Below are 22346 nucleotides of genomic sequence, written 5' to 3' on the forward strand. Positions count from 1 at the left end.
GGCAGTGCTGGCTGGCACCGAGCATGCCTTAAGGCGGACATTTGGAGGGGTGAGGGGCAGAAGGTCTGTGTCCCTGTGTAAACAGGGCAGCCCAGCTGACCCCAGCGCGGGCAGCACCCTGGCTGGCAGGGACGAGCTGTGCTCCGCACACACGGCCCCAGTCGCCACCCTCCATTGGCTCTTCCGCAGCCTGTCTGCTCGCTGCCCTCCTAGTGGGGAGGTCCAGCGGTACCCACACTCCCCTGCTCTTAACCATGTGCACCTGGGTTCCAGAGGGCTGGGTGTGACTTTTCCAGAAAGGTGAGGGGCTATGACATGCTTTGGAATGTGATCCTGATTGCAACCTGGACTCCTCTGGGCCCAACCTCCTTAGCTTTGAAAGAAGAGAGATTTGAAAAAAAAAATCTCAAACTGCGTGGTTGCAGGTGATGGAAGGGTCCTGATGGAAGGGGCTGCACGTGTCCAAGAGCGGGCTCTCACCAGACAACTTCAAACAGTATGGAGTTGCCCCAAGGTCTGCGAAGTCTCTGAGGACAAGGTATGCAGTCGGGGCTCACCTGCTTGATAAATGGACCAAGTGAGTGAGAGGAGAGCCGCCTTGACTTCTGTGCACTAGGCACTGTGGGCACAGCAGCCTGCACATCAGGTGTCCACATCTTGTGGTCCAGAGAGATTCAGTGAAGGTTCCAAGGACCCTCAGAAAGGAGACAGAAAAGATCAAGAGCCACTGGGAACTGGGTGATCGGCAAGGTCCCTTCAGCACTGACATTCCAGGGTTTTCAGCACCCCTGGCTGCACTGCAAAAAACCAAAGTGGCCTGGCAAGGTCCAGCTCCCAGAAGAAAACGCAGGCCCATACTCAGGCCAAAGAGATCATGAACCTGTATCAGGACCTTCCCTGAACTTAGAAAAGCAAAGAATAAGTTCAGCAGGACTTCTAGTGGACTAAATTCTTAAATTCCCATCGAGTCCTCTAAATTCTCTTCGAGTCCTCTTTTAGCTCAGGTTGGTGACCATTAACTGAGCACCCACCCCATCTCAGACCCTGGGGATGTGAGATTGCTGATGAAATGTGGCCTTCCTTGAATCCACAGTCTGCAGGGGAAGATGGCCCTGCATGGAAGAGTGTAGGATGATGTGACAGGCATGGTGGTGGCGGTCACTCTAGGTACCATGGAAAACACCTCATCCAGGCTGGATGCTGAGGAGGGCTTCCTGGAGGAGGTGAAACTAGATTTGAGGCTTAAAAAGATTGTTGTGTCATTGTAATCAATGTGGACTCACTGTTGTGCACCTTTCCTTTTCTCTCCATTGTATTTCACATGTGCATCTCCACACCCCAATGTAACTTAGATATTTACAGTCAGTGGCTGACACGTCATCCTTCAAGGGGCCAGAGCTGGCTTGAGCAGCCCCCAGTTACTGAATGCAGGCCGGTTTCCGGTCTTCCATCCTGTGAGCAGCACCACGACCATGGTACCCCAGCTCCCCTGGGGAATCTGCTTCTGAGAGGCCGCCTAGGCAGGTGGGGGGATCTGCAGGCAGAGGTGGAGGTGGGGACGGCTCTGCATCTTCTCTAGAGAAAGCTCTAGAGGGCTCTACCAGAAACTGCACCCACCGGTAGCCCCCACCAGGGACATCAGGCATCAGGCCCCTCCTGACGTCACCAGGCTGTGTGTGGCCTCCCCTCTCCCTAATTCGGCCCTCTCCAGCCACTTGAGCCAGTATCCTGCTGATGTGGCCCCTATGTGAACCATAGGTGATGCTGCCAGCTGGACACTCTGGGTGCAGCATAGGGGTGCCACGTGGACTGCCTTTCAGTAGCATGAAAATTCCCTAAGGGTAGGGACTTGCCTGGCCGGGTTTGTTATTTAGCTTTGAATTCCTCACAAGGCCTAGGCTGGTGCCAGTTGTGCAGAAAGCTCTCAGTCACAGTCTCAGAGGCTCAGGATACTGAAAGGGGTCTGACAGGAAAGAATCTCAGAATGAGGTGTCATGCAGCAGGCAGGTATATTTGAGACATGTAGGGGACTTCCTGTTGCCTCTGAAATCCTGCTCTGTGAGCACCTACCCACTCCTTGAGGTGAGCCAGTCGCATACACAAAAGCATTCCTGGGCTGAGGAATAGTTAACATGCCAGCCCAGCCTCAGTCTGCCCCAGCCTGTGAGTCACAGGCCGACCTGAGGCAGCCACACCAGGTCCACTGCATCCTCACCCCTGGGGTCACAGAGGCAAAGGGCACTGGAAGAATAAACTAGAAATTAAATCTGTTACAAGGAAGGGGAAAGGGGAGGAAGTTCGGGGGTAGAAATGACATTTCTAAAGTACACCTGGTATTTTTTGTACTCAAAAATTAAAATTAATTTTTTAATTAATTTGGGGAAAGAGCATGGTTTGGGAGGGCTATTCAGGGGAAAAAGAGGGCAACTGGATTATAAGCTAAGGACTGTTGGGAAGGAGAGAGGCTTGAAGAGGACCCGGAGTATTTTTGATTCTGTGCAAAATGGAATTTTGGAAAGCAGAGAAGCATAGAAATCAGCTACGATGCAGGGAACCAAATGCTAATTGCATCCAACCTGGAGCATTTGAGACATAGAACCAGAGCTGAAAGGACCTTGGAGGTCACGACATTCAGTGGTGTTGGAACTGAGACCCAGAAAAGCTGCACAGCTTACTCAAGACGCCACATCTGTGTGCGGAGAGGCGGAGCCTGACACCCCGGCCAAGACTGGTGTTGGCCTTCATGGAGGGTGACACACAGAAGTTCGGCTTCAACCAACCTGAAAGAGTAAGAGGCCTAAGGACCACAGAGGCCAATGTGAGAGGTGAGAGGGCCAGGGAGGGGACTACAGCAAACAGCCAATCGCCACCAAGGTCCCTGGGCTGGGGGACAGGCTGGGAAGCAGGACATCATCCAGGGCGTGCCTGAGCTGGGCTTGCAGAGCTGCCCCCTTTCAGCGGCTCCAGCTCTGCTGCCTTCCGGCACCTGACTGCCAGGCCCGTGCCCCTTCTCCCCTTCCTGGAGGACCAAAGGAACCCCAGGCTGCAGGTTTTGTCACTCCCCTTAGAAGAGCAGGCTTCAGGCTCTGCAGATGGTGCAAAGCCCCAATTACGCATGCCACATGCACACCGTGTGCCTCGCAGGGCACGTGTGCACGGCATATAGACATCACAACAAAACATGCCATCAACCCCTCGAGACTCACGAGCCCGCAGGTAAGTGCGGGACGCCCACTCGTGTGCCTGTACGTGCCAGCACAGTATGGCCTTTGTGCTGAGCTGTCTGGTGCGGGGTCTGGGCTCCCGGCCCTGGCTGGTTACCACGGCGGCCTTTAGGGCTCCTCTGTTCAGTGGGCCTGAGTGTGTGGGTGTGGAGGCAGCTCACCGTTCTTACCTGGCAGGCCCGGTCATGGCTCCCAGCCTGGGGGAGAACTTCCCTTTGCAAAGTTAGATAACACTGGGCTCTCTGTCAGGGGATTGGCGCGGTGGCTCCACGTGCTGCGGCTGGCGCAGGGCCAGGCCCGCCCTGCCAGGCAGCGGGAAGAGAAGGCCTGGCTGCAGCCGGAGCTGGCAGGTGGCCGAGCCGGGGGTGGGCGGGCAGGCCGGGGCCCGTGCTGCCCATTGGCTGCTTTGGGCTCCCGCCCCGCCTGCCTCCAGAGCCTGCGGCTCCCTCCCCGGCCAGCTCCTGCCTCTCCAGCTGCTCCTAAACTCCCCCAGCAATCACCTCCTGCTGGGCCATGTCAAGCTGTGACCGGATCGGAGTGGCCCCTGCCATGGACATGCCTGAGGTCCTCAAGTCCCTGCTGGAGCACTCCCTGCCTTGGCCAGAGAAGAGGACAGGTAGGATCGGAGGTGGCTTGCGTTGGCTGGCTGCCCAGGTACCCAAGGGGTGAGGGCCACCCCAGGCACAGTGGCAGGACAGGCATCTCCAAGCTGGGGAGGGTCCCCAGCAGGGGTCCACCCTTGGCCTCTTCCTGGGCAGGAGGAAGGGCGGGGGTGCAGAGAGGGACACGGTGCAGAGTGCCGCTGCCACTTGGGGACTGTCCCTTGGACTGGCTAGCTTTGGGAAGCCGTGGCCAGTGTGTGGCCACTGACAGGTGCTGAGCTCACGTGGGACAAGGACAGGACCAGAGGGCCCTGCTGAGAGAACATATGGGATGCGGACTGCTTATTAAGTTCTCTGCATGTTGGGGTGGCAGAGGACTGGCAGAGCCCAAAGATCTGGGCAGCCTCCTGTGTCTGGAGAAGGGGCTTTCCTTTCTGCGCCGGCTTCAGCTCCCGCTTGCTCACGGGAGGGCTGAACCCATGGATGGGATGGAAGCTGTTATGTAACAGGACCACAGGCTTGAAGCCCTGGTTCCTAGGATACCACAGGCAAACACGGGGCGAGGGAGCCGTGGAGGAGGGTGTGGACCGAGGGGCAGAGCCAGCAGCCAGCACCAGGTGTCTCCTGAATCCTGCCTGAGGACCCAGGGCCACAGTGAACTTTGGGTGCCAGCCTGCTCAGGGTGCACCCACCTGATAAATATTTCTGCAAATCTCTTCTGCTTTAAAACAGCAGGGGCTCACACCCAGGCCCTCCTTGCTCAAACTCTGCAGGCGCCTTTAAAGGAGCCCAGCTGTCCTTTGCTGCCAGTCTGACTTACGGGTCCCAGGTGTCCCCTCAAGGGACCTTTCTCAGGCCTCTCCCTCATCCTGATGTGCTGGCTTCTGAGATATCTCATTCTTGGTAGCCCTGGCTGTCCCTGCAGGACTTCCTTCCACAGGACTCTTAGCCCACTCCCAAACTCTGGAGCCGGGGGACAGACACCATGGCCCCCTGACCTAACACAACCTTTGGAGAGCTGGACTCAGGAAAAAAAGGGGCTGGAGGTTCTGTTGTTTGTGGAGACCGCCCACAGAAGGAAGACTGTTCCCAGAGCTCAGGGGGACGCTGTCCCTGTGGGCAGTCTGGGCCACCCTCAGAGGCAGGCATCGTAGAAGGATTTCCTGCGCCCTCCTGCTGCTCATGAGGAGAAGCCCATCTCCTCATGAAACTCTCAGCTCAGCCTGGCTGATGGGCCACAGCTGACTTGTTTGCTCTGTCTGAACATGCCATGTGAGTGTGTGAGGCTGGAAGTCCTTCCAAAAGCTAGAGGTAGAGGGCTCCCTTCTCGGTCAGTCCAGGCACCCAGGGAGGGTAGGGTGGCGCACGTGGCCCAGCGCAGGCACAGGGAGCAGCTGGGCTGCCAGCAGGTCCATAGGGACAGCTCCCAGCAGGGCAGGGAAGGGTTCTTGGAAGCAACTCAGGGCCCTGCTCCTCAGCCCAGGGTAACAAGGCCTTTGAAGTGTGGCAGCAGCCACTGGCCTCTGGCTCCCAGCTGGTCCCCAGGGCCTTGAGACAGCTGGAAAGTCCCCATTGTTCACTGTGGATGGCAAAGTTGGGGCCCAGCACTGAGGGGACTCACCCAGTGTCTCAGGCAGAGCTTTGCTAAGAGCTGGGAAACGGACTGAAGACAGCTGGTCTGGTACAGCTAGGCTGGCCTAAGGGGAATGGACCAGAGTCTCAGGCCACCTCCTTTCACTTCTCTACGTGGTGTCTCACTGAGGGTCAGAAGCATGAGGCCCCATGGGACTGACAGATGCCAATGGGTGGAAAAATGAGGGGATGAGGGTTGAAGAGTCAAGGGGGTAGGTGCACCCCACAAAGACCTCACTCTCATTACTGCCCCAATTTGCAATCATCACTTTCTAAAGCTCCCAGATTCTTCAAATCTTTCACAAAAATGGATGTACTACCTGAAAAGCAATATGCCTTGGGGAAGAGAGTACACACTCCATCAGAACTAGAATTTCCAGCAGGTTCGTGGCAAGTACAGTTGACCCTTGGACAACACAGGAGTTAGGGGTGCAGAACCCCATGCAGTCAAAAATCCGCCTCTGACTTTACAGTCACCTTCCTGGATCCCCAGTGCCACATCCTCAGCTTCAACCAACCGCAGATGGGGTAGTACTGAACGTATTTAGTGAAAAAAATCTGCATATTAAGCGGACCTGCGCAGTTCAAACCTGTGTTATTCAAGGGTCAACTGTGGTTTACAAGTTCTTTGCAAAGCAGCTTCTCCCCCTGTGTTCCACACCCTGGCTTTGGCCCTCCCAAGAGGAGGACAACAGAGGTGCAGGGCTAGGTCTCAGCACGCCCTGGGGCTGCCCCTCAGCACTGCTCATCGTCCTCTTTGGTGTGAGGGGCATGGCTTTCTCTGTGGGCGCTGGAGACCTGTTTACAGACTCCCCACTCTCCCAGCCTCATTCTCGGCCAACCATTGGACAAGCTTTCCGTTGTGGGCAGTGAAATCGATGTCCAGTGGGAGAGTGGGTCTGTGTCCCAAGCTCTGACTCAGTTTCCCCTCTGTCTCTGGACTCTGATCCCTGAGAACTATTCTTCCTGTTTCCATGCCTGCCCTCTCTCCTGAGTACCCTCTTCCAAGAGGCGATTCTGTTCCAGACTACTCACTCTTTCTTCTCCAGCTTCTGGAAAGACCCTGCTTCTCTAAACAGTACTGTTAGCTCCTTACACCCTGTCCTTCCCTCACTCTGTGGGATCTTGGCTGTGCTCAGAGGCCAGCTCCTCATCTTTCTGCCAACTTTGGTCACTCAGGTATCCTTTTCAGGGCCCATGTAGCATGAAAGCACACCAGAGGTTGAATAAGGCCCCCACTTTGAGCTGGGCAGGCAGGGTCCCCACCTCGGGTACCCCACCAACAGGGTACCCTTGACATGCCTCTCTCCATCCCCAATCTCTGAAAAGGTAAAAAGAACATCTACTTCACAGACTGGATGCCAGGACCCAATGGGCTATCCTATGTGAAAGTGTTTACAAACTGGGAAGTGCCATGCTGTTCTCTGTGAAAGGCAAAGAGCAGCTAGGCCTGGAGTTATGCTCCTTCCATGGACATCACATTTTCAATCTGACCCTCACTCCCTTCTTTCCACACTCCTTCCCATGTATATTCTCCTTGAAAGAAGTGGATGGTGCCAGTTTGTGGGAGCACACACAGGGCTGTCTCCTTGGAAACATGTGCTGAGCCTCCTAGGGGCAGGGTGCCATCAGCACCGTACCAAACGGGACACAGGCCAGATCTCAGTGGGACTGGCCGGGCAGAGGCCAGGGTCTGGGTATCCTCCTCTTGGGGGGCTGAAGTGAACGGGCAAGAGGAAGGACTCAGAGCTGCCTGGGCTCTCCTGGGCCAGGCCTCAGTAAAGGTCCATGTGGTCACCCCCACCCGGAGCCTGAGGGAACCAGAGCAAACCTGAGAAATCCTGAAGTTGGCTTTCAGGGAAGAAGAGGGGAGGAGCCTCTACATCCTCATGTGTAGGCTCTAATCCTCACTACCACCTCCCAAGTGGTGAGGAAATGCACCCACAGGAACAGGATACACTCGGGGCCAGTGTGCGGCCAGCCTCTTCTTCACTCCTGCCTCCAGGGGTCGGCCTTCCTCTCTACCTGTCCCCCTAACCGTTCCCCACCACCACTCAGAGAAGCGTGAGAAATCCATTCTCACTGTTTGATTTTTGTTGTTGTTTGAGGGGTATCAGGTGTGTGCTGGGATCTATGCTAAGTCCTTTTACATCACCAGCTGTGAAATGGCTCTGCAAGGAGGTATCTGTTCCTCAGATGAGGACAATGATGCTCAGAGATGGGAAGGCCGCACAGTTGTCGAGGGGCTCCAACCCAGCTCCATCCCACCCACAGGACCCCCTCACCCCCACCCCCGTCTCTGAGTAGGACCTCTCCAGTCATGCAAACATTCATCACATTGAGTGCCTGCTCCACTTGTGGTGCAGTGGTGAGCAAGCGAGACAAACACTGCCCAGCTTGCCTGCTGTTTGCATTCCAGTGGGGAGAGACGGACAATCTGCTACCGGGAGGGCTGGGGCCAGCCCCTCCCAGTGGGTGACATCTGAGCCGAGGCCTGGAGATTCAGGAAGAGTCAGCTACACCAAGAACTTTCAGGCTGAGGGAACAACACCTGCAAAGGTCCTGTCTTGGGGCAGGAAAGACACATGTCTGAGGAATAAAAGGCCACTGTGGCTGCAGGAGGTGAGTAAGTGGGAGAGAAGGAAGAGGTGAGGTTGGAGAGACCCATAAGGGGGTGAGCCTGTATGGCCTTGAAGGTCATAAAGAAGAGTAAGGCTGTCAGCTCCCTGCCTGCAAGGTCCACCCACCCCCACTATTCTTGGGGAAGTGGCAGGTTGGGAGGAATGGGGTGTTCCCAGTACAACTCAACAGGGAATTGTAGGAAAAGAGAACCTCAGTTGAGCACTTGCTATGCTCTAAGTGCTGTTCTCAGCAGTGTGCCTGAATTGACTCCTTTACTCAGGCTCAGAGAGGTTAAGTAACTTGCCCAAGGTCACAAAAGAATTAGTCAAAGCAGGATTCAGACCTAGATGTTCCAGGTCCAGACACACCCTACACTGCGCCAACATGGCTTCCACTGGAAGATCCTTAGCTGTCGGGAAGTGGCTGTTGAGACGCAGCAGAGGCTGGAGGTGAAGGCTTTTCTCTGGACTTGGCACTCTTGGGGCCGCTCCCCATCTATAATCCTTACCTGAGGAGTGGACAAAATGCAAGCCAAACAGGAAACTAGTACTCTTGAGAGTATTGAAGAGATGGGCAAGCCTCCAACCACCACTTCTCCCCTAGAACACGCTGAGACCAAGGTAGAAACCACAGCCCAGAACTATGCAGCCACAGGTACGTGGGCTCAAAAGGAGGCAGCTGTTGGCAAGGCCGGGTGGGGGACTTGCCATAAGGATGGCTCACGCTCGTTATTCCAGGTTTGATGGTGATTCAAACACAATGACCGTTACTTAATGTTAATCATGTTCCAAATGTATATGACTTGGCTCAGAAAGGTTTTGTTAACCCTCCTACTAATACCAACAACAAAGTGAGCCAACAAATATTTACTGAGTTACTACCCTGAACAAAGCTTGGTGCTCTCCTGCATTTGGTATCATGAAACACACAGATAACTGAGCTTTGTCAGATCTCATTAGAAGCCTTCTCACCGTCCTGCTCTTACAGACGCCAGGCTCATGTCACATTTTGCCGTGAGTCAGAAGGCACAGGGGTGATGTCCTGCTAGATGCTATGTGGCCAAAGGCTCCCATGCTGCAGTATTAGCTCCTCTAAACTTCAAGTTTAAATAATCCAAACTGGTATAATGGCTTCATGAAGGGCTTTTGTTCTGCACATGCTCAACTGAATTAAATTTTTAACTTGGGTTTGTTAGCAAGTTTAGCTTAAAGAGTAGAATTGAAAGGCAGTCCAACTCTGGAAAATGAACATGGCACATCCCTTCTCTGCTGTAGCTTAGACTCTAGAACCATCCGACCCACAGCCTTGTCCCCTCACCCAGAATAATTCTCCCCCCGGGCCCAACACACCCCGAGCACAGGGAAGGGCAGCGGCCCGCCCACCCACCCCGTGCTATACACTGTTCAGGCCGCCACTGGACGTTTCTTCCCATACGTCGTCCTCATAACCTCCCTATGAGGTAAGCATGTCCGTTTCTGTTTCCAAGAGAAAAATAACTGAGGCTTAGAGAGCAGAAGTCACTTGTCCAAGGCCAAGTTGCTGGCCAGCCACTGAGGACTCTACCCAAGGCCTGATCCCACACCCGCAAAGTCACTGCTGCCCCAAGGACCACTCTTCCCTCAAGAAGTTGCTGCATTGAAACTCTATTACTAGAGAGTACTGAGGTACCACTCCACAGCTTTAACGTCTTAACCATGTAGTAACATGGTCTTTTAATAGAGTTAATTCCTTGCTGGGCTCACAAACACTATGGAAATTAGCTAACCACTTCTCACAACATTCATTCCTCCACTAAGAGAGAGGGCAAGTCTGTGCTGTTATTCCCACTTTACTGACAGGAGACAGAGGCAGAGAGAGGATGCTGGGGCGCTCCTCAGGTCAGCTGGGGAAGGAAGACAAGGACATAATGGCGCCTGCCTCCAGGGTGGTGCTGCTGAATGCTGCCAGTCAGCAATGTAGTGAACCTCCCAGCTTGCAAGTAAGCACGAGAGAGAACATGTTTATAATGTTCCTGTGCTGTTTGGGACACACCATTTACCCTGTGGTTATTCAGGGGAAAAAACTCATCTGGGGAGTGTCAGTACATGAACAGAGAACTTAATTAAAACTAAGTTTTAAAGCCCTAACCTGCTCACTGAGCTTCTCACCAGTGACACTTGCCTGTTAGATTAGTTGCTCCAGGCTGGGTGGTAAGTGGAAGACGGATAATCCCTTCTGGATAACTGTAGCTCAAAAAAAAAAAAAAAAAAAAAAATCTAAATATTCACTCCCTCTTAGTACATTACCACCTTTGTCATAAATAAATGTTATAACTTCCCACTGTTATTTTACTATAAGTCCTACTCTAATATCTTGAGAATTTTTTTCCCTTCAATGATGCCACATTAGCCATGAAAATATACGTTTAACTCTTTGTTTTTTGGGGGGGAGGTGTAACTAGGTTTATTTATTTTGTTTTTAATGGAGGTACTAGGGATTGAACCTAGGACCTCATGCATGCTAGGCATGCATTCTATCACTGGGCTGTACCCTCCTCCCTAACTCTGATCTCAGTAAGTCTTTCCATAGCCAAACTAGCCATTAAAAAACAAAACAAAAACAGAACTTCATACATTGTTTTAATCAATTTCCTTGGACTATCCTTTGAAATTTGTTTCTAAAAACCTCTAGGTCAGTTTACCCTAAAGTTACCTTAGTTTAGCCACGTACAGAATCCCCACTAACAACTCGGCAACATAACAGAAGTCCTGTTCACAATTTAGTACTTTCACTTACTAGAGAGTGCCATGGGCACCATGCCTGCCTCCGCATAATGGACACACCAAGCCACAGATTTGTGCCCATCAGTGTTAGTAATGCTATAAAAACTGTTGCAGGTTTGCAATTGTACATTTTACACAAACTGGCTCACTGGAGCCCGGGATGGAGAGGTAAATCCTGCCCTATCTCCATCTGACGTATCAGGAAGAGGCCTGGAGAAATGAAGCAATTGGCTGGAGGTATCAGAGTCAGAAATGACTGAAACCTAATGAATGCGGCAGAGAACTTGAATTTTGGAGACAGACTCCATCACCCTGCCTCCACCACCACCCAGAGCTTCTTCAAACCTCTTGCTTTCCAGGATGTTCAGGGGCCCAACGTCTTTTTCCCCCCTCAACTCCCAGCCAAGTTGTGATTGTATCACCCTGACAACTTTCAGCTAACTGGGTGTTGCGGTCACACACCCACCCCACCAACCAAGGACTGCGCTCTGCCATTCCCCTAGCCCTGCTCTTGGAAGGCTGGAGTCATTGGAGGGATTTGGGATAAACAAGCTAAAGTCCCTGTCCTCTCAGGCAGGGAGAGCTGAGTATTGTTTGGGTTTGAGGCAGAGGACGATTTGTGCTATAAAAAGAGATACAAAGTGCTGGGTGCTGTTTAGGGCAGCTTCCTAAAACATCTCCAAATTTGTGTACCCGCCTCACGTTTCGCATTTTGTGTTTCATGAGGAACTCCTAGGAGAGTATTTGTATTTTTGAGAAGAGGTAGTTCTCCCACAAAATGTGTAATGGGTACCCTGTGTAAAGGAGTTTTATTTTTTTCCCCAGGAGAAAAAAGGGAAGGTCCTAGTGATGCAGGAAAACAGAGGTGGAGCATGAAAAGGACTGTGTCCCAGGTCTCGGTTCAGCCCCTGAGACGTGCCCCGCCAAATGTGGGTCCTTGGCTTCGCGCAGGAAGGAGTTCAAGAGCGAGCCACAGTTGAGTAAAGAGAGATACACTGAAAGGCAAGAGAAAGGCCATGAGGTGTGGGGGTTGGGTGCTCAGATTAAAAGTAGGCACACATTCCATAGACAGAGTGCAGGCCATCTCCGAAGAGGGAGGGGGCGAGAGAGAGAGAAAGAGAGCACAGCCGTGAGGCGCCATGTTGCTGGGTTTTATGGGCTTGGTGGCTTCATATGCTAATAAGTGGAAGGACCAGTCTAAGCAGCCTGCGGAAGGCGCTGGGATTCCCAGGAAGTTGGCCATTTCCCACTCTTTGACCTTTTGTGGCTAGCCCTGGGACTGCCAAGGTGCCCGTGGGCGTGTTATTTACCATGTTAATATATTACAATGAGCGTATAATGAGGCTCAAGATCTACTAGAAGTTAAATCTCCCACCATCTTGAGCCTCAAGGCCTACTGGGGGTTGAAATCTTTCACCATTTTGATGTTAATTGCTGTAGCATTCCTTGAATGGCTGTGCTCTGCCCCCTTCCATCCAGTCTCATTCCCCCCTCAGAGATTTTACTCCCATAATCTTATGGGGTTGCAGAGGGGTGAAGGTTGTCTTCCGAAACTTCTTCCAGGCTGAGTAGGGGCGTTGACCCTGCCTATCAGGGAGTAAAAATCTCTGAATGCCTAATCTAGGGGCCCCAGGGGCAGGACAGCCTTTTGCTTTTGCATCCAAGGGCTGAGGGTATGGGCTGGAATTGTTGCACAGCCATCATCTGATGTGGGGCTGCTGTAACCCACTGTTTTCATTGACTTTTGATGAATTTTCTTAAAGATGAAGCACCTCTGTAACAGCAGTCTGACAGTCTGTAATGACAAAAAGACTTAAAAGGCATGGTTAAACATTTGTAACCACCGCTACAGGTTATCATTTGTTTTTCTTAAACAGGCACCTGAGGTCTTGCATTGCCTCACAAGTGTAGGTCTCTCCTGGCTCCTGTTGGGGCTTATAAATTACAGGCTTTATTCTGGACAGATGTACCCAACTATCAATTCCTCGTAGCTTAACGGCAGTTGGGGTGCTCAGTAGTACCTGATATGGTCCCTTCCATTTTGGTTGCAGCTGGTCTTCAGGGGACCCCTCCTTCCAAGTTTTTAGTAAGACAAAGTCCCCTGATTGGACAGGGACTTCAACCTTTTCCTCTGTGGGAAAGGGCAACACTTTGTTTCCATAGTCTCAGAGAGCCTTTTGAACTTGACTTAAGCTAACAATGTGGGAAACTAATCTGAGTTTCCTTGTCAAACAGGAAATCTGCAGTTAAAAAGGGCCTCCATCCATCATTTCAAATGGGCTAAGTTTTAAAATTCCCTTAGGGGCCGTTCTTGTTCTTGGAAGGGCTATAGGCAGGAGGGGGACCCAGGTTTCTGAAATCTCCAGGTATAGCTTTGTAAGTGTTCTCTTTAGAACGTGATTTGCTTTTTCCACCTTGCCTGAGGATTGGGGCCTCCAGGAAGAGTGGAGGTGATAGTTAATACCTAGAGCTGAGGAAACCTGTTGAGTCATTTTGGCAGTGAAGGAGGGTCCATTATCACTCTGTAAGCTTTTTGGTAGCCCAAACGTCGGGATTATTTCTTTGAGCAGAAAATTTGACACTTCTATTGTTCTTTCTGTTCTGGTGGGGAAAGCTTCTACCCATCCTTAAAGGTGTCTATGATTACCAACAGGTATTTCCATCCCTTACAAGAGGGCATCTGGGTAAAGTCCATTTGCTAGTCTTCCTCTGGATAAGTTCCCCGATGTGTGGGCCTTAAGGGGGGGGGGGTATAGGGTGACTCCCTGGGTCATTGCAGCACCAAGTTCACAGGCCCTAGTGACTTCCTTAACAATTTGGGACAATCCCTTGCCTAGGAACACTTGAGAAATTAGTCTGAGCATGGAGTCCCGCCTAGGTGGGTGGACTAATGGAGATGCTTAATTATTTTCCATTGTTTGTCCCTAGGTATGAGAAGCTTATTATCTTTTGTCAGCATCCCAAGAGATTCTTTTCTAGCCCTGTGTTTAGGCCATTCAACCTCTTCAGGTGTACAGGACGGCACCATTGGGAGAGGCTGGTCCTCAGGTAGGAGAACTGCAGCTTGTAAGACTGGCTGTTCTCTGACTGCAACTTTGGCGCCTTGTCTGAGAGGATGTTTCCCTTTATAAGGGAAGAATCACTCTTTGGGTGTCCCCTGCAGTGTATGACTGCAACCTCTTTCGAAAGCTGGACTGCTTCTAGGAGTTTTAGAATTTCTACCTCGTGTTTGATAGGGGACCCCTTGGCTGTGAGCAGTCCTCTTCCTTTCCATATGGCAGCAAGGGCATGTAACACTAGGAATCCATCAGTATACATATTGATTCTTAAACCTTTTCTTAACTAGAGTGCTCTGACTAAAGCGATCAGTTCAGCCTTTTGGGCAGAAGTCTGGGAGGGCAGAGCTCCAGACTCAATGACTGTTTGTAGGTTTGCTATAGCGTAACCAGCTCTCCTTGTTTCGTTATGTATAAAGCTGCTTCCATCAGTAAACCATCCTGCATCGGGATTGACAGGGGCTCATCCCTGAGATCTGGCCGGCTACGGTAAACTTGTTCAATAGTCTCCACAAAGGAGTGAATAAGGGTGAGTCTGGATGCAGAGGAATACAAAAGAAAGCATCCTTTAGGTCTAGTACTGTGAACCAGATTGCATTTTCTGGGACCTGGGTCAATAAAGTATAGGGATTAGGGACTATAGAATGAATAGGGACCACTGCCTCATTAAGTGTCCTTAGATCTTGAACAAACCGGTATTCTCCATTTTGCTTTCTTATGGGCAAAATGGGAGTATTACATGGAGATTGGCAGGATCGTAACAGCTGTACTTAAAAAACTTGGTTATTAAAGGCTGGATACCTTGTTGGGCCTTGGGCCTCAAGGGATATTGTCTCCTCCATGCATAATCAGCATTTGGCTTTAAGGAGATCTGAACTGGGGGCACATTAGTGGCCTTGCCTGGGAACTCTGTGTCCCAGACAACAGAGTTTACTTGAGAAACAATATGAGGTGGAAGGGAGAGCTCCCCTGATTTAGTATTGAGGTGGGTTCCCAAGGCCAAGAGTTTTTCTTGGTGGATGCCTTCTTGATGAGGGTCTCCAAATTGTATTACTGTCTGGAGTTTAGTGAGTAAATCCCTTCCCAACAAGGGGATGGGGCATTCAGGCATGAGCAGAAACTGATGTGCAAAGGTAAAATTTTCTAGCAGGCAGCTAAGGGAGGACGTGAATCGCTTGGTTTCGGGCTTTCTATCAATCCCCGTTACTTCACAGTATTAGAAGGACAAGGGTCCAGGAAAATCAGTCAGCACAGAGTAGGCAACTGCTGTATCTAAAAAAAAACAACAACAACAACAAAAAAAAAACTTCTGCTTGCCACGTCAAGGGTTACCAGAGGCTCCTCCAGAGAAATGACCAAATGTCCTATGGGAGCCAGGGAGGGCCTTGGGCCCCATCGGTCTTCAATTATCTCAGCCATCATTGGTTTGGGAACCCCAAGCCTTCTTCAGGGCTGGGGGCAGTCCCATTTCCAGTGGCCTTTTCGTTTGCATAGTGGGCAGGGTCCCCATGAACCTTTTTTAAACATAGGGCATTCATTCTTCCAGTGGCCCTCCTGGCTGCACTTTAAACAGGTCCCTTTTTGGCAAGGCAGTGGCTCTGATCCAGGCTTCCTGGATCCTGTTCTTGCCATGGGTCTTTGTGGAGGGTAACCCTGAGGTGGTGCAGAGATTAAGGCTGCCGCTAGGAATTGTGCCTTTTGCTGTTGTCCCTGAATCCTTTTTGCATCTTCAACCTTGTCTCTATTGTTAAATACTTTAAATGCCAGATCTATGAGCTGATTCATAGGGGTCTGGGGTCCCCAGCTACCCAGAAGGGGCCTTAGGTGTAGATAACTGGGAAGATTATCCCCCCTCAGAGTCGAGGGAGGTAAAAGCTCCTGGCTGTGGGTCTCGGGGAGGTGGACCCATAAAGAGTCATCTAAAACATCGAGCTCCTGTTGGGGGAGACGCTTTGAAGGGCACAGGAGCCAGGCATACCCAGCAGGAGTTCCCTAGACCTAGGTCTTGGGATAGGGCCAGAAACATTTGGAAGTATGAGACTTCCCTCTGTTTACCTCCTTTTACAAAACAGGTCTAGCTCTAAGATGGCATTGTAATTTAATGACCCATTCTTTGGCCAGACCTCTTTGTCCCCTAGTTTGTATAGGGGCCGTGCAGTATTACAAAGAAAAATTAACTCCTTTTTCTTTAAACTATCCTGTTTAAACTTTTCCCAGTTTAATAATATGCATCCTAATGGGGACTCCATTGAGATACTTGTAGTTGTCCCCATCTTGGTTAGGATGTCCTGTCCGTGAGCCTGAGGTGCTCCTTTGGACTGGTTAAGGGAAGGAACAAGGGCCAGCAGGAGAAAATGTGACTAGTGTCCCAAGGTCTAAATCCTTTAGAGGGAAGGAGACCTAGGTCCTAAGTCAACTAAGCCAATTACCTTTAGCAAGAGGGAAACAAAATAGCTTCAAAAGGTAAAAATCTAGGACAAAACTGTAATGCTATAGCCACAACGCTTCCTAGACTAGAAATCCTTAGGCCCACTGAGGGAGTGCCTGCCTGCAACTCCGTCTCAGAGGTACTAAAACGTGCGACCCCACCGAGGGGTGCTACAACCTGCGATCCCACCAAGGGATGCTAGAAACCGCGATCTGCAAGGGAAGTGCCTGCCCGCGACTCCCGCCTATGGATGCAATGAGGCTGTGCGCCCCGAGAACTCGGGGAGGGCAGGGCCACAAATTTTCAAAGGGGAACTCCTGGAGTCCCCTAATTTGGGCTCCCTTTCGCAGTTCCGGCGTCCCAGAACTGGATCAAGTCCATGCAGGGAAAGGGAATCGGGCTCAAGGAAACACGGAGGGGAATCTCACCCAGTTAGGTTGCCAATTACTTGCCACATGGTCTTCGTTTGGATGTCCAAGTGGTTTCCTTGGTGGATCTTTTCGAGTTCGAAAGATAGAGCGATAGAGGAGAGACTGAGAAAAGATCGAGGGGAGAAATCCTTGGGCTCGGTGGGCTCCTTCACAGCTAGAGAGATGGTCTCTGCCAGATCCTGCAGGCAGCGTCAGCCGCCACCTAAAGGGCTACTTGAATCTGCATGGTGCGGGAGAAACCCCCTGCCACCCTCCGAAGAGAGGGGAGCCATAGCCCAATAGGCGGACCAAGAGTATGACCTTTGAGTCCCATTTCTTTATGTAAATGCCCCACATTAGGTGCCAAAGATATGATGCAGGAAAATAGATGTGGGGCATGAGGAGGGCCGTGTCCCAGGCTTCAGTTGAGCCCCTGGGACGTGCCCCGCCAAGTGTGGGTCCTTGGCTTCGCGCAGGAAGGAGTTCAAGAGCGAGCCACAGTTGAGTAAAGAGAGATACACTGAAAGGCAAGAGAAAGGCCATGAGGTGTGGGGGTTGGGTGCTCAGATTAAAAGTAGGCACACATTCCATAGACAGAGTGCAGGCCATCTCCGAAGAGGGAGGGGGCGAGAGAGAGGGAGAAAGAGAGCACAGCCGTGAGGCGCCATGTTGCTGGGTTTTATGGGCTTGGTGGCTTCATATGCTAATAAGTGGAAGGACCAGTCTAAGCAGCCTGCGGAAGGCGCTGGGATTCCCAGGAAGTTGGCCATTTCCCACTCTTTGACCTTTTGTGGCTAGCCCTGGGACTGCCAAGGTGCCCGTGGGCGTGTTATTTACCATGTTAATATATTACAATGAGCGTATAATGAGGCTCAAGATCTACTAGAAGTTAAATCTCCCACCATCTTGAGCCTCAAGGCCTACTGGGGGTTGAAATCTTTCACCATTTTGATGTTAATTGCTGTAGCATTCCTTGAATGGCTGTGCCCTGCCCCCACTCCATCCTGTCTCACTTCAGAGCTGTTTGGGATTTTAGAGATTATCTAGCCCAACTCCTAAATTTTATAGACGAGGAAACAGGCTTAAGTGAACCAACTGGACTTTCCCAAGGTCACAAGCTAGTAAGCGGGAGGACAGAAGCCTGTGCTCCGGCTCTGGCTCAGGGCTGGGCCCTTTCTCTCCACTATAGGCCTCAAGAATGCTTACTCCACGCTAGTGTTTATCTGGCTACCACGCCTGCACTAGAAACCCAGGATCAGTGGAGAACCTGACACCCTTTCAGCAGCGGCCAAGCCTGCTCGGGCCATCCATACAGCAGGGCTGGTCTCCGACCGTGGCCCTGCCCTCAGTCAACCTCTGGTTTGCGGAGTAGGCGGGGTGAGGGCTGAGATCTGTCCCACGACCCTGGGCACGGTCCTGGGAACAAAAAAGCCCGCCCCTCCCCTCCGCGCCGCAGCCCGCACGTGCTGCGCCTCGTGCACCGCCCCAGCCCCGCCCCCGCCCCCGCCCCCATTGGCTGCTCTGAGCCACCCCCCTCCTCCCCATCCCGGAGCGACTAGGCTCTGCTGCGGCTGCACGTGACCCAAGGGGGGTCGGGCGCGCGGCCCCAGTGGGCTCTCTGATAGGTTCCTCCCGCCAGCCGGGCCCCTCCCAGCCCCGCCTCCCTTCAGTCGCTCGTCTGGAAGGTGGGGAGATTGGGATACAAGGGAGGGGAGAGCGGTTATGGTGGTCCGAGAGGAGGGTCGGAGTAATGAAGAAGGAGCCGAGGGTGAAACCACGGGTAGAGGGAAACGGGCTTTCGCGGAAAAGGGCCTCTGACCCAGAGTCCAGCAGGCGCCAATCAGGTGACACAGAGGCGGGTGGGCGGGGCCTCCCGCCTTGCTCCTCACCTGGTCCCGCACGTGTCTCGTTTACCCTGGCGGCCTAACCAATCGCGACCCGGAAGGCTGCGCCTGCCCGTCTCGCATAGCGGGCCAATCCTAAACTGCAATCCGGGGAAGCTGGCTGGGCCTAATGAATAATTAATATTCCAGAGCCTGTCCGCAGGCGGGGTAAGGATGGAGGGAGGTGGGGGTGCCGCTGGGCGCCTGCGCAGTAGCTGCCCGTGTCGGCAGCTGCGGCGGGTCGCACGGCTCAGTCCCATCTTGGGGGGCGGGCGGGGGAGGCGAGGCGCGCGAGCAGAGCGCGGGGCACGATGTCCGACGCGGGCGGCGGAAAGAAGCCGCCTGTAGAGCCGCAGGCGGGGCCAGGCCCGGGGCCGGGTCGCGCAGCTGGGGAAAGGGGTCTGCCGGGCTCCTTCCCTCTCGTCTTGAAGAAGCTGATGGAGAACCCCCCGCGAGAGGCGCGCCTCGGTGAGGGAAGGGGGTCCGCGCTTGCCTGGGGGCGGGGTTTCTGCAAGGGCGGGGCCTTTTGAGGGCGGGGCCGGGGAGGTCGGAGGTCAGGGTGTAGTGGTCCAGAGGAGGGGGATGGGGCCAGGGATGACGAGGGGCTTGGAGGGTGAGGCAAAAGGGTTGGGAAGAGAAGGTCGGGGGCGAGTTGAGAGAGGCTGGGTCATATGGGGGTTGGCGGGGAAGGGTCAGGAGGGAGAGGGTAGGGTGGGGGTCGCGATGAGAAGATTCTTTGGGGCGACCCGGAGCGCGCGACATGTAGGGGATACTGAGGAGGCTCATGAGGGTCGCAGCAGCCACTTAAATGACGCTTCAGGGCGCCTTCTCTGGCGACGCCTGCATCAGAATCACTTGGGATGTTTGTTTTAAAATGCTGGTTCCTAGGCCCCTTCGACGACCCTTCTGCGGCTCCTGGGACAGGAATCTGCATTTTAAGGAGTATCCCACCCCCATCTCCGTGATTCCAAAGTCCACTAAAGTTTGCGATGCCCTGATATACAGTAGCGAATTGTCTTTGTATATGGCCTGCCCCGCTCTGGGGAGCAGGACCTATCTTCATCCCTGCGTGTGAGTATCCCCACTTAATAGGTTCTCCCTGGAGATTTTCTGGAAATGAGTTTCAGGGCTGCTGCTGAGTTGGGGGAGGGGTGTCAGGAGAAGAGATGAGAGGTGCCTTATCAGGGAGAGATTGGGATGAGGCAGGTAGAGGAATGAGGGTCAGAATGAGGCTACTGAGGCCTGTCACCTGGTTGTTTGGGGCTGACCCTAGACTTTGGGGCCGCGGTGGCAGGTCTGGGCTTTGGCTTGTTTCCTAGGCCACGAAGGTCCCTGGGGCCTCTGTGGAAAGCAGGTTTGGCCTTGTTTTTTGGCCTGGGAACGTGAAGTTCAGGGAGCAGCAGGAGTGCCACCTATAGTGGGGTTTTAGGTGCCCTAAAGTATGCTTTCAATCTGAGAGATTTGAATTTCCAAGAACCACTGGTGTAGTTCAGGGATTTGGGAAGGAATGGGCCTTCTGTGAATTACCTGTCTTGGAGAATTAATTTTCTTTTTAAAAATGCCATTTCTCTTCCTTTCCTGGATGTGTTCTGAGGCTCCCATCCCTATGGCTGTCACTGTTGGGTTATAAATAGGTTTAGCACATCAGGTGAGGCCCGGCTCTCTCCTCCTGCTTCAGGACCTCATGTGCATAGACCCTTTTGTTTGTTTTTAAAGTTAATACTTTGTTCCAAATCTGGGGCTGAGAAAAGCTGCCAGGACAGGTGTACACATCTGTTGGTTCGTGTTCAGGATTACCAAATAATTACCATCCATAACAATCATTCCACCTTGTGTCTGCAGAATGCTCACAAAGCATTTTGATATAATCTTATTTTATTTAGTCTTCCTCAGCCGTCCTATAGAGTATTATCCCCACTTCTCAGATGAGAAAAGCTGAGGCTCAGAGAGATGAAGGGGTCTCTAAAAGGTCACATAGCTAGGGCATGCTCTTTACTGTATCACTGGCAACTACTGATGTCAGTCCCTGTGATCTGAGAGTGTTGGATGTAGTCCTTTATGGTCTCTTATAATTTTTAAAACCCCATCTTATAAAAATGCTGATTAAAAATTATCCTTAATTGCTCAGGCAACTAACTGTTCCTCGTCTTTCAGTATGGCTGTTTTTCTCCCCTCTCCTGCTTCCTTTTATCCCCATGACCCCACCCAACATGGACCACAGTCATTTCTGAACAGAATGTAGAGTCAAGATCTCAGGGGAGGAGAACAGGGAGGCCATCTGGCCCACCCAGCCCACCAAAGCTTGGCTTTCTTACTTCCCATTTGGTTTTAAACCAAAGCCTGGTACAGAAGGCAGTTGCAAGAATTCGAATTAATTCATATTAGAAGGCATGACCAAATTCTGTTTGTCAAAACCTCCATCTTAACTCACTGGGTGTATCCGTTTTTATTGGACCAAAAGGCTGCTTTTTGGCTGTGGTGTAGAAGTCCATGCATGACTGGATAATTTCCAACATAATCATATTTGATTTCTCTCTTCCATTTCAGAATCCAGAGTTCAAAGTCGTCTCCCTCAATTTGAAAACCTGTTATGAGCTTGTCATGATTTTATCTCCCACTTCCCTGATTAGCCACCGTGTCACTTTGATTTCCTTCCAACCTTGTCAGATTTCTCTCTTGTCTTTTTTTTTTTTCCCTTAATTTGCCCTTTCTTGGATATCCACGTGCCTAACTTTTTGACTGAGACAGTTAGGTAGGATCCGGCCCCCACTGATTGATTAGTTTTGCTTTGAAGGGGAGCAAGCTTTCTTCTTCAGGCCCACCCCACTCCTTTTTCCCAGAAAACCTGCCTTCAGTCTTCTTTGCTTATTCAGGGATCCAGGTCTCTTGAAATGGTTGCTCTGAAAAAGGTCCTGAAAAGACAGCTCCCGGCCCTCTATTTAATAAACCTGAAGGGAGTCTGTTTACAAACCTAACCTTCTTCATTCAATATACACGTTTTCCCATGGCCCACTGAGATCTAGAAATGAATAACACAGTCCCTGTCCTGAACGAGCTCACAGTAATAATGAATGCCTGCTGTGTGCCCTGAGCTCTATGAGACATTTTCAGATGTTACCTCTAGTGTTCACCAGAGGCAGCTTTATCCTTATTTACAGTGAAGGACACTGAGGCTGGAGAGGTCTAAAGTCACACATCACTGCAGTGGGCGGCAGAGCTGGGATCCAAGCCCTGGGCTGGGTTGTTGTGGAGAAGTACAGCTGGAGGGGACAGGACAGGACAGGAGAGGAGAACATAAAATCATCCTTTCCCTAAACTCCATTTCCTCCCTGTAGCCTTTATGGCAGATGCTAATCCCACATCCATTCTTTTTTTTGGTAGGGGGTGGTGGGGAGATAATTAGGTTTATTTATTTTTAATGGAGGTACTGGAGATTGAACCCAGTGCTAAGCAGGCACTCTACCACTGAGCTATATCCTGCCCCCTCCCACAGCCCATTCTGAATTAACCCTGGGACCATATCAGGCCTCAGAGCTTGTGGTGAGCATCCTGGGAAGCCCAGGCATGGATGAGGGCATCCTGCCATCTCTAAAGGAGACCATCTCTAAAAGGGCCTGGTTCAAGCCCCAGCTTGTAAGTGGAGGATAAAGTGGGCTCTTGAAATGTATGGATGGAGCAGGACTCTGAGAGAGGTGGGTCCACCCTGTGAGGCTCACTTCTCACCCCC

General features: G+C 51.9%; 1 protein-coding gene across 2 annotated transcripts in view; it reads left to right on the forward strand.

Moving 5' to 3' along the window:
- The first annotated feature begins 3662 nt into the window (after positions 1 to 3662).
- The window catches only part of TEF (TEF transcription factor, PAR bZIP family member), a 28058-nt gene continuing 9374 nt past the window's right edge, over positions 3663 to 22346 (forward strand). The window contains exon 1 of one of the 2 annotated variants that reach the window (XM_010960237.3): positions 3663 to 3840. In XM_010960237.3, coding sequence (XP_010958539.1) covers positions 3738 to 3840 — 103 coding nt within the window. In that variant the 5' untranslated portion in view covers positions 3663 to 3737. Of the gene's footprint in view, positions 3841 to 18817; positions 19088 to 22346 lie in introns of those variants that run through there. The other variant, XM_010960238.3, reaches the window with a different exon arrangement.

The sequence above is a fragment of the Camelus bactrianus genome, chromosome 12 (assembly GCF_048773025.1).
Source record: "Camelus bactrianus isolate YW-2024 breed Bactrian camel chromosome 12, ASM4877302v1, whole genome shotgun sequence".
NCBI classification, from domain to species: domain Eukaryota; kingdom Metazoa; phylum Chordata; class Mammalia; order Artiodactyla; family Camelidae; genus Camelus; species Camelus bactrianus.